This window comes from Podarcis erhardii (genome assembly GCF_964252035.2).
Source record: "Podarcis erhardii genome assembly, chromosome: 4".
Taxonomy (NCBI): Eukaryota; Metazoa; Chordata; class Lepidosauria; order Squamata; family Lacertidae; genus Podarcis; species Podarcis erhardii.
In genome coordinates, this window is record NC_138508.1 from 60,531,074 (window position 1) to 60,544,534 (window position 13,461).

The 13,461-nt window shown below is 42.7% G+C and overlaps 1 protein-coding gene and 1 long non-coding RNA gene across 2 annotated transcripts; both read left to right on the plus strand.

The window, feature by feature from the left end:
• The first annotated feature begins 6,155 nt into the window (after positions 1 to 6,155).
• Positions 6,156 to 7,476, plus strand: LOC309340243 (putative CENPB DNA-binding domain-containing protein 1). Its single transcript, XM_081858915.1, has 2 exons — positions 6,156 to 6,816; positions 6,892 to 7,476. The coding sequence occupies exons 1-2, from the start codon at positions 6,334 to 6,336 to the stop codon at positions 7,183 to 7,185; spliced, it is 777 nt and encodes a 258-aa protein (XP_081715041.1). The 5' UTR covers positions 6,156 to 6,333; the 3' UTR covers positions 7,186 to 7,476.
• A 900-nt stretch (positions 7,477 to 8,376) lies between these two features.
• LOC309340272 lies at positions 8,377 to 13,383 on the plus strand. Its single transcript, XR_014155915.1, has 4 exons — positions 8,377 to 8,570; positions 9,657 to 9,697; positions 12,250 to 12,345; positions 13,285 to 13,383. It is a non-coding gene; the product is annotated as an uncharacterized lncRNA (long non-coding RNA).
• Positions 13,384 to 13,461: the final 78 nt, after the last annotated feature.

Here is a 13,461-nt window from a genome sequence, read left to right on the forward strand (position 1 = left end):
AGGTTTGCATTAAAATGAGAACCAATCTGAATTTCTTCACTATACCTACCTGAGGGCAATAGGTCAATAGAGCTTATCTCTGAATACAGTCATACCTCATGTTATGTTTGCTTCATGTTACGTTCTTTCAGGTTACGCCCCACAGCGACCCGGAAGTACTGGAAAGGGTTACTTCTGGGTTTCGCTGCTTGCACATGTGCAGAAGCTAAATGACATCACATGCATGTGCAGAAGCTGCAAATCGCAACCCGCATGTGCACAGATGTGCCGCTGTGGGTTGCACTCTTTTCATGTTGTGAACGGGCCTCCAGAATGGATCCCGTTCGCAACCAGAGGTACCAGTGTAGATATGTTTAAGATTGCAGGCAGAGATTGCTTTAAGTACTGAGGAGTAAGGATGCTATAGACACTGTTCAATAGGAGCCACATTCAATACAGTACCTATCATTGCAATGGATTCAAGTGGCAAATTGCCTCTGAATCTGGAGGTTCCACATACAGTCATACCTAGGGATAAATACGCTTCAGGATAAGTATTTTCGGGTTGTGCTTCGCAGCGACCTGGAAGTAACAGAGCATGTTACTTCTGGGTTTTGCCACTTGCGCATGTGCAGAAGGTCAAAATATCATCACACGCATGCATGGAAGCGGCGAAACGTGACCCGCGCATGCGCATGTGCTGTTGTGTCTTACGTTCTGTTCAGGATGTGAACGGGGCTCTGGAATGGATCCCATTCGCATCCTGAGGTACCACTGTAGCTATTTATATGAGTAGGCATTGACAGACTCTTCTTCTATGAATGTGAATGTATGTAGATTAATTTCAATTAGGGTTTAGGTCAAGTTATGACACAGAAACAGCTTTGATAACTTTTGTTGGGAGATAGAGAGGGGGAATTAGTCCTTGCTAATTCTCCTCAACCTCTCAGAGGCTTTCTGTTCCATTGACCATGGTATCCTTCTGGAGCAGTTGCCTGAGCTAGGGGTGAGTTCCAGTCCTTCTTGGATGGTCGTTTCCAGAGGGTGATGTTTGAGGAGCGCTTTTCGGCCCTGTGAAGCCTTCAATGCTGAGTTCCTCAAGATCCAATTTTATCCCTTGTTTAACATCTACACATAAACGTAGCCAGGATGGGCAGGAAGGGGAAGCTACCCCCCAATCAATAAAAATACATAGCAAATGAAGGTTCACCCTGAAAAAGGCCTGCCCCCCTAACAAAAGGCCTGGCTATGCCCATGCATCTACATATAACTGCTGGGGGGGGCGTCTTTCAGAGTTTTGGAGTAGATTGACAGCAATATGCAGTGGTCATTACTGCATATTGAAGCAATAAATTCCACCATTTGATTATACATTGTATGAAGAATTACTTTCTTTTGTCTGTCCTACACCTACTGATTTCATAAGGTGGTTCTACTAACTTGAGAGGGAAAAAACATACCTTTGTTCATTTTCACTGTACTGGTTCATAATTTTATAAATCACACCCCTCCAGCGTTCTGCAAGAGAGCTGCAAATGCTTTTTCTTTTTCACTCCAAATACTTGACCATTTTGGTTCCCCTTTTTAAGCTTCATGGTATTCCTGGCTCAAAAAACACATTTAATGACTTTTCCATCTGGAAATCCAGTAATCCAGATTGACTGCGACCCCTAGTCCCTCATCTGCTGAAAACTTTACTGGATTTTTCACCTTTTCCTTGGAGACTAGAATTTAAGAGGGAAAGAAATTTCCTGCAGTGTGCATTCCTGACCTTACAACAACCCACTGTCCTAACCACAAAACAAACTTCACCACACTGCTTTTTATGTAAACAATGGGGTTTTTTGCTTTTTAAAAAGTCAACAGTTATTCTAAATGAAATCCAATAGCTAAAGCTTTATGTCACAGGAGCCAGCTCGTAAGGACCAAGGTCCCTTTGCACCTACTGATAAAATATTTTGAGAGGGCTGGCCCCTGCAAAGTTGATGGCTGGTGCTGAGGGTCCTTTGCTTCTGAGCCCTTTGCTCTACTACTTTCAAGGCTTGCCGGGTTCTGGAAGGGGTGTGTGTCTGGAATGCTTTCTAAAGACACTGTGTCCATCAGCCGTCACCCTCCTGGTGCTTCCTCCTCCTCCTCCTCCTCCTCTCCCATTATTTCCTCTCTCATTATTTCTGCCTCTGAGCTGTGACCTCCCTCAAAGCTCTGCTGTAATTCTGAACTGTTTTGTTCTTCTCTGGAAGGGTCAGGCTGGGGAGGCAGTCTCCACCATTCCTCCTCTGCCCAGTCCCTGACAAAAGACCAACATACACCAAAAGGAAATAGGAACCTAGAAAACCAAATGAAAAGGAGAAAAAAGAGAGAGATTATTTCCTTTAGAAACCTTACACCAAGTCAGACCATTGGTCGATCTAGCTCATTGTTTTTCACAACAAGAGGCAGCAGCTCCCCAGAGTTTCGGACAAGGAATCCTTCCCAGCCCCACCCAGAGATGCCATAGTTTGAACCTGGGACATTTTGTATGCAAAGCAAATACTCTACCACTAAGCTATGCTCTTTGCTGTGCAGTAGAACCACTACTTATGACCACCTCTACTTGGGCACGATCCAAGTCGCAAGTGGGGCAAACCTGGAAGTAAATACTGGGTTTGCCACAATTCACGCACATGCAGAAGCGGCTTCTGCCATTTGCGCATGTGCAGAAGTGGCTGCCACCATCTGCACATGCACAGAAGTGGCTGCTGCCATCTGCACATGCGCACAATGGCTCTTCTACCAGCGACCCGTTTCGCCTAAAGGACCGGCCGCCGGAATGGATTATGGTGGTAAGTAGAGGTTCCACTGTACAGATTCTTTTCAGGATGTTTTGTTCATAAAGGCTCTAAAATTACTATACAATGTAGCCTAATTTGTTGCAGCAACATGGTAACAGAAAATTCAGACATATTAGATTAAGCTGCAATGTCTGAATTCTTGCACAAGCTGCAACCACAGCCAATGATGGCAGTGTGGTGCATGCACACAGAAAAAAACCATCAGTGGTTCTTTAGGAATAGTCTTCTATCCATGATTAGCACACATTCTCCCTCAAGGTGCTGGTTTTAGGTTTCTTTTCATCTAGCAGAATTGGATGTCGCAAACGCGATTCTTCCACCAGATATTGCTACTGGTTATTTATCAGGCAAGCACAGCTGTGCCTGCAGCACATACATTCAGTCTTTTAGGGTCAGGTGAACAGTTTGTATATGAATTTTAACTGTGAGGAAGTGAGCATATTTAGTACAACCTGAGACAGTCAAACTTTTTCTGCAACTTTCTAATTTAATGGGTTGAAGAGAGATGGGAAATATGCTGACAAAGAAATGGGGGGGAAAAGGCAAATGGTGGTATTTTCTGTTAGGAAAAATATCATTGGGTACAACAACAGCAATTTCCACACTGATCCTGTCAATTCCTGAGCCAAGCTTCCTATCATACCTTGAGTAGACTTCTTTAAATTTATTTAAATTTATTTAATTTCTATACCACCCTATACCCAAAGGTCTCATCCATATGACTTGAGTAAGTTGTGACTAAGTCCCATTGGTTTCACTCAAAGCATGACAAAGATTCAATCCTATTTCTGTAAATGTGATGAAAAGGGTTGTACTCATCTAAGTTGTACTCAGAGTAGACTCAATGAAATTAATGGGCCTAATTTAGTCATGTTCTAAGTAAAACATAGTTGGCTATCACCCACAGTGTTACGTTAACCACAGTTATCAAATTCTTAATTGTAGCTGCTTCCTATACCTGTAGAAGTCAATAGATGCATGAAACTGAGGGCATGGAATTCCAAAGTAAACAATATTCTTAGCAGCACTTGTGGAAAATGGTGCTGGAAGGACCAGTTTATGCATTGAATAAAGGTACAAAATAATGAATCACAAGTGTATTGTTTCATGGCTTCACCAGCTTTGTTAGCTCAAAATTCACCAGGTTGGCTGCCATCACAGGATCACTAAGCCAAATCTTATTTTATGTAAGGCCTATGAATTGGCTGGATTCTGCCACACTCACCATCCTAAAAATGTACCTAGCCTTTACTTTGCAGCATGGATTTCACTAATGAAAAAGGGTAGAACTGAACAGCTTGGTGGCTACCATTTTGAATATGGTTGGGTATGAACAGCAACCCCACTATAGAGGGTGTCAGTTTTATTTATTTATATCACACACAGGATTTCTGCCCCTTCTTTTCAGACTGCCTAGGGAGTTTCCACACCTTATTTTAGCCATTTCTATAATTAGCATGATAGTGATGCTGAATGCTTAACTGCAGTTTTAATTTTCTTTTTGTGTGTGCACAGTTTTTTTTCTATCTCTCCCCTTCTTTAGTACTGTAAATGGTTTTGGTTCCTTTGTAGTAAGGTGGTGTAAAACTTGTTGCTAGTCTTGGGTGAGAATAGCCAACAAATTGCATGTTTTGGGGTTTTGGTTTTTTCCCCTTTTCTATTTCTATGCTGCTTTTTATTCAAATAAATCCCAAAGCGGCTTACAAAAAGAAAGGTAAAATAACATAACAGAACATCACGAATACAGCATAAATCATATAGAAGACTTAACCACCACAGCTACACACAAAGAAACATATTATAGGATTCACAAAGTGTTTTAATACTGTACATGTTCATTTGATTTTTCCATACAGAGAAAGTACAAAGTGAAAAGTTATGTTCAACAGAACAACATACTGAACTGCAGGTACAGCAACCATCTACGGAAGCCACCCTACCGATCACCCAAGCTGAGCAGAGCAAATACTCCCCACCCTTTTGCACAAGTCTGAAACTAAAAGCTGGTCTTGCTCAACCTCATGTATCAGACTGCTAGAAAACTTAGCTGCAGCTCAGACCAGGGCCGGATTTAGGTTTGATGAGGCCCTAAGCTACTGAAGGTAAGGGGCCCTTTATATGTCCAGCTGTCCTTTGTCAACAACAAATTGTCCCTGTTTTTTGTGTTGAATACAGTGGTACCTCGGGTTAAGTACTTAATTTGTTCCAGAGGTCCGTTCTTAACCTGAAACTGTTCTTAACCTGAAGCACCACTTTAGCTAATGGGGCCTCCTTCTTCTGCTGCTGCTGCTAAGCTGCTGGAGCACGATTTCTGTTCTCACCTTGAAGCAAAGTTCTTAACCCGTGGTACTATTTCTGGGTTAGTGGAGTCTGTAACCTGAAGCGTATGTAACCTGAAGTGTATGTAACCCGAGCTACCACTGTATATGCTATATGGTAATTTATGGACCTAATAGGTATCTAAAGCCATTTGCACATGCTGCCATACAACCAGTCCATGCAGAATGTAGGCACCCTATACAGTACAGTAGTGCCCCACAAGACGAATGCCTCGCAAGACAAAAAACTCGCTAGACGAAAGGTTTTTTCGCCCGCGATTTGCCTCGCAAGACGAATTCCCCTATGGGCTTGCTTCGCAAAACGAAAACGTCTCGCGACTTTGTTTCCTTTGTGTAAAAACCGTTAAAACCAAGGGTGCTTAGCTTGAGCAGCTGCAGTTGCGACTTGACTTCGAGGAGCAACTGTTAGCACGTGGTTTTTTCTCAGACTTTGCTCACTTTTGAAGATTTTCCAAAACTTTTCCAGAACTTTTCCAGAACTTCTCTTTCATCCATTTGGTAAGTTAAACTTTTAAAACTTTTTTGGGGGGTTTTGGATTTTGGGTTGGGGTGTTTGGGATTCAAGGACTTGGTGTTGGGAAGGGGTTTGCGATAATCTGGGGGCTTGTGGGCCTTTTTTGGGAATTTTTATGATTTTCTGTGACCACTGGGCCAGGTTGATTTTTTTTGAAAAATTTTCTGAGTTTGAATTTCTGAGTGCTGGCCATGTTGTTATTTTTTGAAATTTTTTTTTGTCTGGGTGGGGAAGCAGTTGGGGAGGGGTTTGCAGCAGTTGGGGAGGGGCTGGGGGAGCAGTTGGGGAGGGGTTTGCAATTTCTGTGTTGTGGGTGGGTTGGTGCGTGTCTGTGGGAGCAGTTGAGGTTTTTGAAGACATTGGTGATTTTTGAAGCTTTTCCTAAACTTATTTTGCAGCCATTTGAGGTTTCTGAGGACGTCGGTGGTTGATTGTTGAAGCTTTTCCAGAACTTCTCTTTCATCCATTTGGTAAGCTAAACTTTTAAAACTTTTTTGGGGGTTTTTGGATTTTGGATTTGGGGTTGGGGTGCTTGGGATTCAAGGCCTTGGTTCTGGGTTTTAATTTCTGTGTGGTGGGTGGCTGGCTGCTTTTGTATTTTTTGGGTTTGAAGCACATCACTGATTTTTTTTTCTGTTTCTGAGTTTACGAAGGTAGGAGCTGTGCTGCCATGGGACCCAAGAAGACTGCTGCTGCGGTGGCCGGCGAGAGGAAGAAGGAGAAGGTGACGCTGGAAATGAAGAAGGAGATCATCTGGAAGCACGACGGCGGAATGCGTGTGACGGACATCGCCAGGGAGTACGGCAGGAACCCATCGACCATCGGGACCATCCTGAAGATGAGGGAGAAGATCCTGGCGACTGATGCAGCCAAGGGAGTCACCAGGATCGTGAAGAACCGCCCAGCTGTCCTGGAGGAGGTCGAGAAGTTGCTGCTCATCTGGATAGAAGAGAAGCAGCGTGCAGGGGACACAGTGTCTGAGGCCGTCATTTGTGAGAAGGCCAAGGCCTTGCACGCTGACCTCATCCGGGAACAGCCAGGACCCTCAGCCGAGCCAGAAGTCTTCAAGGCTAGCAGAGGTTGGTTTGACCGGTTCAAGACAAGATCTGGCATCCACAGTGTGGTCAGGCATGGAGAGGCTGCCAGTTCTGATGTTCCTGCGGCTGAAGACTTTGCAGCGGAGTTCCTGGAGGTTGTGACGACGGAGGGCTACGTTCTGCAGGCAGAGGCTGCGCAGGAGCAGGCCTCACTGGAAGAGGAGGAAGCAACTGAGGAACGGCTGTCCTCCGAAAGACTGAGGGACATTTGCCAGAAGTGGATGGAGGTGCAGACTTTTGCAGATCTACACCACCATGAGAAGCACGTGGCACATGACGCTGGGAACTTTTATGATACGAGGGTCATGTCGTCTTTCAGGGAGCTGCTGAAAAGGCGGATAAAGCAGCAGACTATGGACAGGTTCTTGACCAAGAAGCAAAGAGTGGAAGAGGAGCCTTCTTCGAGTGGTCCCCCAGAGTCTTAGAAAATGTACTGTACACTTTGTTGATTTTTAAATGTTTTTCTGTCATGTTTATAAAGTTAATTTATTTTCCCTTCAATTTTTGAACTGCTCTTTACAGTATGTGTGACTTTAAAGAGCAGTTAATAAACTGTTGTTGTACCAAATTTGGCTTTGTTTGGACTTTTTTTGACCATAGGAACGCATTAATTGATTTTCAATGCATTCCTATGGGATTTCGTGCTTCGCAAGACGAAAAATTCGCTAGACGACAAAAATTGCGGAACGAATTAATTTCGTCTTGTGGGGCACCACTGTATATAGAAATGAGCAAACCAGTGATATTTTAGGAAGCAGGTGGGGCCCATTACTTACATCATAGGAGCCTACACAACACAAAATACTGTTGCTGCATGTAGGTTTTATTTCATTAGTTTTTTATCTTATATTTTGGAAATGTACATCCAGGTTTTTCCCCCCTTTAATTTTTTGGGGTCCCTCAAGAGAGTGGGGTGCTAAGCTATAGCTTGTTTAGCTTATACATAAATCCAGCAGTCAAAACAAAATAAAAAAATTCCTTCCAGTAGCACCTTAAAGACCAACTAAGTCAGTTCTTGGTATGAGCTTTCGTGTGCATGCACACTTCTTCAGATACACTGAAACAGAAGTCACCAGACCCTTCTATATAGTGAGAAGGTGGGGAGGGGTATTACTCAGAAGGGTGGTGGGATTGGGTGATTGGCAGATAGCTGTGATGAGCCTGTTGACGACTCCTAACGACTGCAATAGGTCTTGCAGGAAAAAGCAAGGGGTGAGAAGGTGAAAAATGGCTTTGTCATGTATAATGAGATAAGAATCCAATGTCTTTGTTCAGATCAGCACTGGCTCAGACAAATGAGGGGCAAGTTTCTAAAAATAAAGCCGTTCTATGGGACATTACTAGGCCTTAACTTGCACACTCTATTCTGGCACATCTTGTACACAAGAAAGCAACAATAGGCACAAACTTATTTGCTCTGACCTAGATCCACTTCCCACGAAGTCATTTGAAACTGCTGCTTCCAAGGAGGTGGATCTTTGTTGACAAAGTGCTGACCCTGCTGCATCCACTCCCCTGATGTTTACAGTAACAAATGACTGCTTTAGAAGGCAATCGTTTGCGTTAAGGCACAGGAAGCTCATTTTGTCTGACTCTGCTTCCCTTCAGCACGATATAGATTCTTCAGTCTACCAGCCTGGTTTGTGTCCAGCTTCAGAGAAGGACGCTGATGTGAGCAGCCAGCTAAGCAATGACTGCTGAAATAATATCCAGATGATGAATCTGAAAGTCTTTTGAAACGACTTCTTAAAATATGAGGATGTTAGCTGCTTCTTACACTGAGGTCTCCTTACAACATATTTTTTAAAATGTTGGTAAAAATACATTATAATATTTAGTTTTTTATTTATTTTATTTATTACCCATGCTTTACCCCAAGGTCCCAGGGCGAGTTACAGCAGTAAAAGAAAACATTTTAAAATTCTAGATTAAAAAAAAGTTAACAGCAGGTATCAAAAATAGTCAAAGGATGGCTAAAATAAACAGTAGCTTTACTCAGAAGTGATTAATTAGCAGCCATTTCCGTGGAGCTTCCTTCTGAGAAAGAGCACATCACCCTTCACTCCTTATAGCTGGGTTTATTTTTTACTTTGCTCAGGAGAAACAAAAATACGATATGGCAAGCTCTGCAGCTGCTCAGGGTTCAAGAATAGTCACATTCATTTGGCTGCTATTTCTGCATGAAAACAAGCAGGGAAGCATGAAGATTCATTTCAAATAGCTTCCTTGACTCAAGTTCCCCATCTGGTTTAGTATCAAATGCAATACTAAGAAGAAACACGGCAAAAGCAATACTTATATATACACAAATGACTAATGTACACAGCCTTGGCTGTTTCAGGCCCTTTCATTATTTACTGCATTCTGCTTGCTGATTTAATCGTATTTCGTCCTGCCCTTGAGTTCCCATGTGGACAAATTCAGGAGGATATCAAATATGCTCTGATGGAAGTACTAGACAGTTAGTGCACCTGCATCATGAGGGTTGTATTAATTCACTGGAGAAGAACCATTCACCTCCTGCAGATGCGCAGACCTTATATTTAGGTAAAAACAGTTTATATTTAGGTAAAAACAGTTGCCATCTCCTCAATTTATTGAAAGACAAGTTCCTTTCCTTTTGAAGGTACTTCCAGCTAATAAACTTAAGTTTGCAGAACTGATTTGATCAGCAGATTTGGCCTCCCTATATTCAGAAGACATTCTTGTGAAGAGACATTTGAGGAACAGCCAGGCCACAGTACATCCTGTAAATTACACACAAGGTTTTGTGATGTTAACATTCACATAGGTTGATGAGCTAAATGAATGTTACCCTTGTGCTAACTAGAGCAGTGGGGGAATCGGCCTCAATTGTTGCATTTCATAAAATTAATATATCACTTTTCTTCCAAAGAGTTCAAGATAGTGAGTGGTTCATGAGAACAACCTAGTGAGGTAAGTTACATGAACAGCATGCTCTCCAACATATCAAAGGCAAAACCCAGGATGCCATCTTCCAGGACGCTAGTGCAGTGGCTCCCAGTTAGCTAAGCTGATGGGACAATCTCCTTAGTGCTGCACTGAGCACAAGCCATTGGTTTAAAACAACTGATTTTATTTTATATTTCAGTTATTTTTATGCCTTGTTTATAATGCTTGCTTTTTTCATATTTTGGATTGCCTTTTGTTAACTGCTTAGAGTGGTGCTTAGCTTGAGTAAGCACCATGCAAGGCGACATGGGGGCTGGCAGGCAAGGCCCCATGTATCCTCCCTGCTTTATTCCACACAAATGCTCCCAGAATAGGGTCCTAGTTCTGACCACAGCATTGTATTGGCCTTGCCACTTCATTATATGGCAGCACTAGCATAGCTCTATTCAGTTTAGGGGTTTCGATCCCATTCTAAGCACCAGTTCTCAGTTTCTGCTTTACTACAGAAGAGGCAAATGTTCCAGCAATGTTGGCAGCAGTATCCTATTCCTTCATGGTCAGGGGTGGGAGAATTGGTGGCAGCAAAGTATGGTTGAGTTTCTTATTCGCCTTTGCTATCTTGACAGCAAAGATTCTTGCTGTTATGTACGGGTTCCTATTTAGTTGGGGGAACAAGGAACGGAGGCATGTGTCACACAGACATGCACAAGCGGCTAAGCTAACACCCAGAGAGTGCGGTCCATTGTCTGATGAATCGTTCGGAGTGATTTCTCCATGGCAACAAAACAGCTCTGCCAATCATTCCCTCTGCTCTGTCTCCAGAACCTTTCTATTCTGCTTCACAAGCAAAAGTTCACCCAGACCCATAGAGCCATTATGGAAACAAAACAATCCCTGTCCCTTGCATTTCCAAAGGAGAATGTAATAGAGGTGCTTTTCAAAATGTATTCTTCATGCCTTAATGAATGGCTTTCCATGCTATGGCTTAGAAAAGGGTTTTTTTTTTAATTGTTCCCCACCCACCCCCTACAAATTAGCAATTTAGAGTTGTTATTATTAGAGAACACATGTATTATGTTAGAGCAGAAGGCCCTAAATGGGACAGAGGCCAAAATGTACTGGGTAGTATAGCATACTCCATCCCTTCCCTCTGCAAGCAAAATAAGGCAATCTCTGTTCCCAGAGGTTTTATAGCCCTGGTGTGCAATTAATTTTAAACAGGGGCTGTGTTTGGAATGGGCCAAAGGGCCAGCAACATTCGTTCCACCCACAGGCTCCACTGGTGCCAGCCAAGACACAATCAAAGGCCTCTTTAACCCACTCCTCCCCAGTCTGAATGGCAACAGGAGGGAAGGCTGGACCAAAGCCCAGACAGCTTGACACAATTCATGGTGTTGGTTTTAACCAATAAAGTCTTAGCTGTTAGGTCCCAAATACCACACTATACAGTGTACTTGCACAGACCTGCATCAGACAACCTTTTTTGTGTGCCTCCTCTGATGACAGTTCTCCAGAGGGTGGCAACATTCCAGTGGGCCTTTTCCTCTATGGAGTGTTTTCCCCGTGAAGGTTTGCCTGGAGCCCACAGTGACACCTTTTCTCTGCCAGCCAAAGATATTTATTTCCTCCCAGGCATCTGATTGTTGATTTTCTTCTTCTTTGCAGCAGTTAGGGGTATTTACTTTACTTTGCTTTTCTCCTTTGGGGGCTGTTTGAAACCATGCTGTGGAATGGAGGTGTTGCTTTTATGGTTCAATTCCCTTGCATTGTCCTTTGTTTTAAATTGTTTGGATTACATGATTTTTTATTAGTAGGTTGCTTTGAAATGCTTGTGTAAAGTGGCTATTAAATTTCATTAATAATAACGAACGCTTCATACCTGGAAGAGAGAGGTTCAAAGAGACCTTAGGTCATGTAGGAGAAAGGTTGAGGTTGCCTCTGGACTGTTATTATTTTGTGGGATGGATTCAAGTGCATATGATAAATGTAGGTTTGCAGAATGAACGTTGGTTAAAGCATTCTGGCACTTAAAGAAAAGAACGGACTTTGCAGTTAGGAAAGTGATGGGGAAATGCACTAAAAATTGTGGGATCACTTAACTTCTGCATAATTTATCACATCACATAACTTATGACTTAACTTATAACTTACGACATGGCATAACTTCTGCATAAGCTTTGTGCATGCAAAACAGAATGGATGCTAAATAAAATTGGAGAAGCCCTGAGTTCCATAATAAAGGGTAATTGGAACAAATGTCCTTCCAGCAACTAAATTCTGGGAAAACTGTTCATGAAGCATGGACATTCAACCCAAGCCAAAGCTGAAGGAACACATTTTCTGGAGGCTTCGTTCATCACAGTGTCATTTTCTTATGTGTAAATCAGCTGTCATCAGTTATGGAGATCTATGTCTATTTGGGAAGCAGGCCAGGTTGAATTTATGCCTATGCTCTAAGTTAAGAAAGAAATTGCTTATATATCTCCAACAAAGCCTAATATTGATTACTGAACATTATAATCTGCCAGCAGTTTGGTGACCTGTGGCAATGTAAATGTATTGATGCTTGTCATTAGGAAACCACTATTGTTGGAAGGTATCAATGAAAGAGGAGGAAACCATGAATGGATGTGCTTGCTGAACTGGTACTCTTAGGACACTTCCAGGTGAAGGTGAGTGGCTCACTGCTTGATCAGAGAGGGAAGGAGCTCTTTTTTATTATAGTAACACTACCAACACCCAGAGCCAAGTTTTACACAAGCTACTAGGTGCTGTGGAAGGCCATTTCCCCCTTGTCCATAGTGCATACCTACTAATTTCTTTTTGTCCTGCTGTCATGTCTGGCCAAACAGATTGTGTAGGTTTGTGAAGCACTATTAAAACCAGAATACTTATTTGACAAAGGAGACAAGAGAGCAGGGTAACGCACCACCATATGTACACACCATATGTGTACTCTGGGGGATCCTTCCCCAAGTGATCACCTCTCTCTTTTCCTGAATACAATGTAAGTCCAGCACAGGGAAGAAGCAAACCTGGGTCCAAGGAAACACTGCTAAGGAAGGAATCAAGATCAGAATAAGCACAGGTGCACCAACAAGAGCAATAGACAGCTTGTTGTGTAGGCAGAGGCTAAGGGAGGCCCTCACAGCTTGTAACCCTGAGAAATGAATACTGCCCACCTGCCACATGTTGTGCGCTGACAGGATCGTGTCCTGGTTGTAGAACTCTGACCAGTTTATTATTATGGACTGGAAAAAGTCTCTAGCATTTTATTTTTCTTTCTAGTCCTTTTCAGTTTCTGTCAAGTCTTATTTCAACAATGAAGAGGCTGCTTTGTTAGCTGGAAAAGCGGGTGCATATCTATAGCTTGTTTATATCTATGTATTGTTGCACAAAACCATCCCTGTTTATGCAAACCTAGGCTGGCAGGTGGCCAAAACAGGAAGTTTATTAAACTGAAACAACCCAGATAAGATGGCTGTATTTTTGTTCAAAGGGCAATCTGAGTGAAGATATTCAACCTGGTCTGGATGAGATTCTTTTCCTCTGAATTAGTAAGCTGATGGCTTGGGGTACTCCTTGATCTGCTGTTTTTTCTGGACATGCAGGTTACATTATTGGAGACAGTGTGCCTCTGAAGACCACTTGCCGGGAAACCACACTGTGCTTATGTCCTGCTTCCTATACTTTGATGCTGGACCAAATAGCTCTGGTCACTTTCTGACTAGGTTACTAACGTGTTTTCTACTTGGGGCTGCCCTAAATAAAAGCAAATGAAAAAGAAA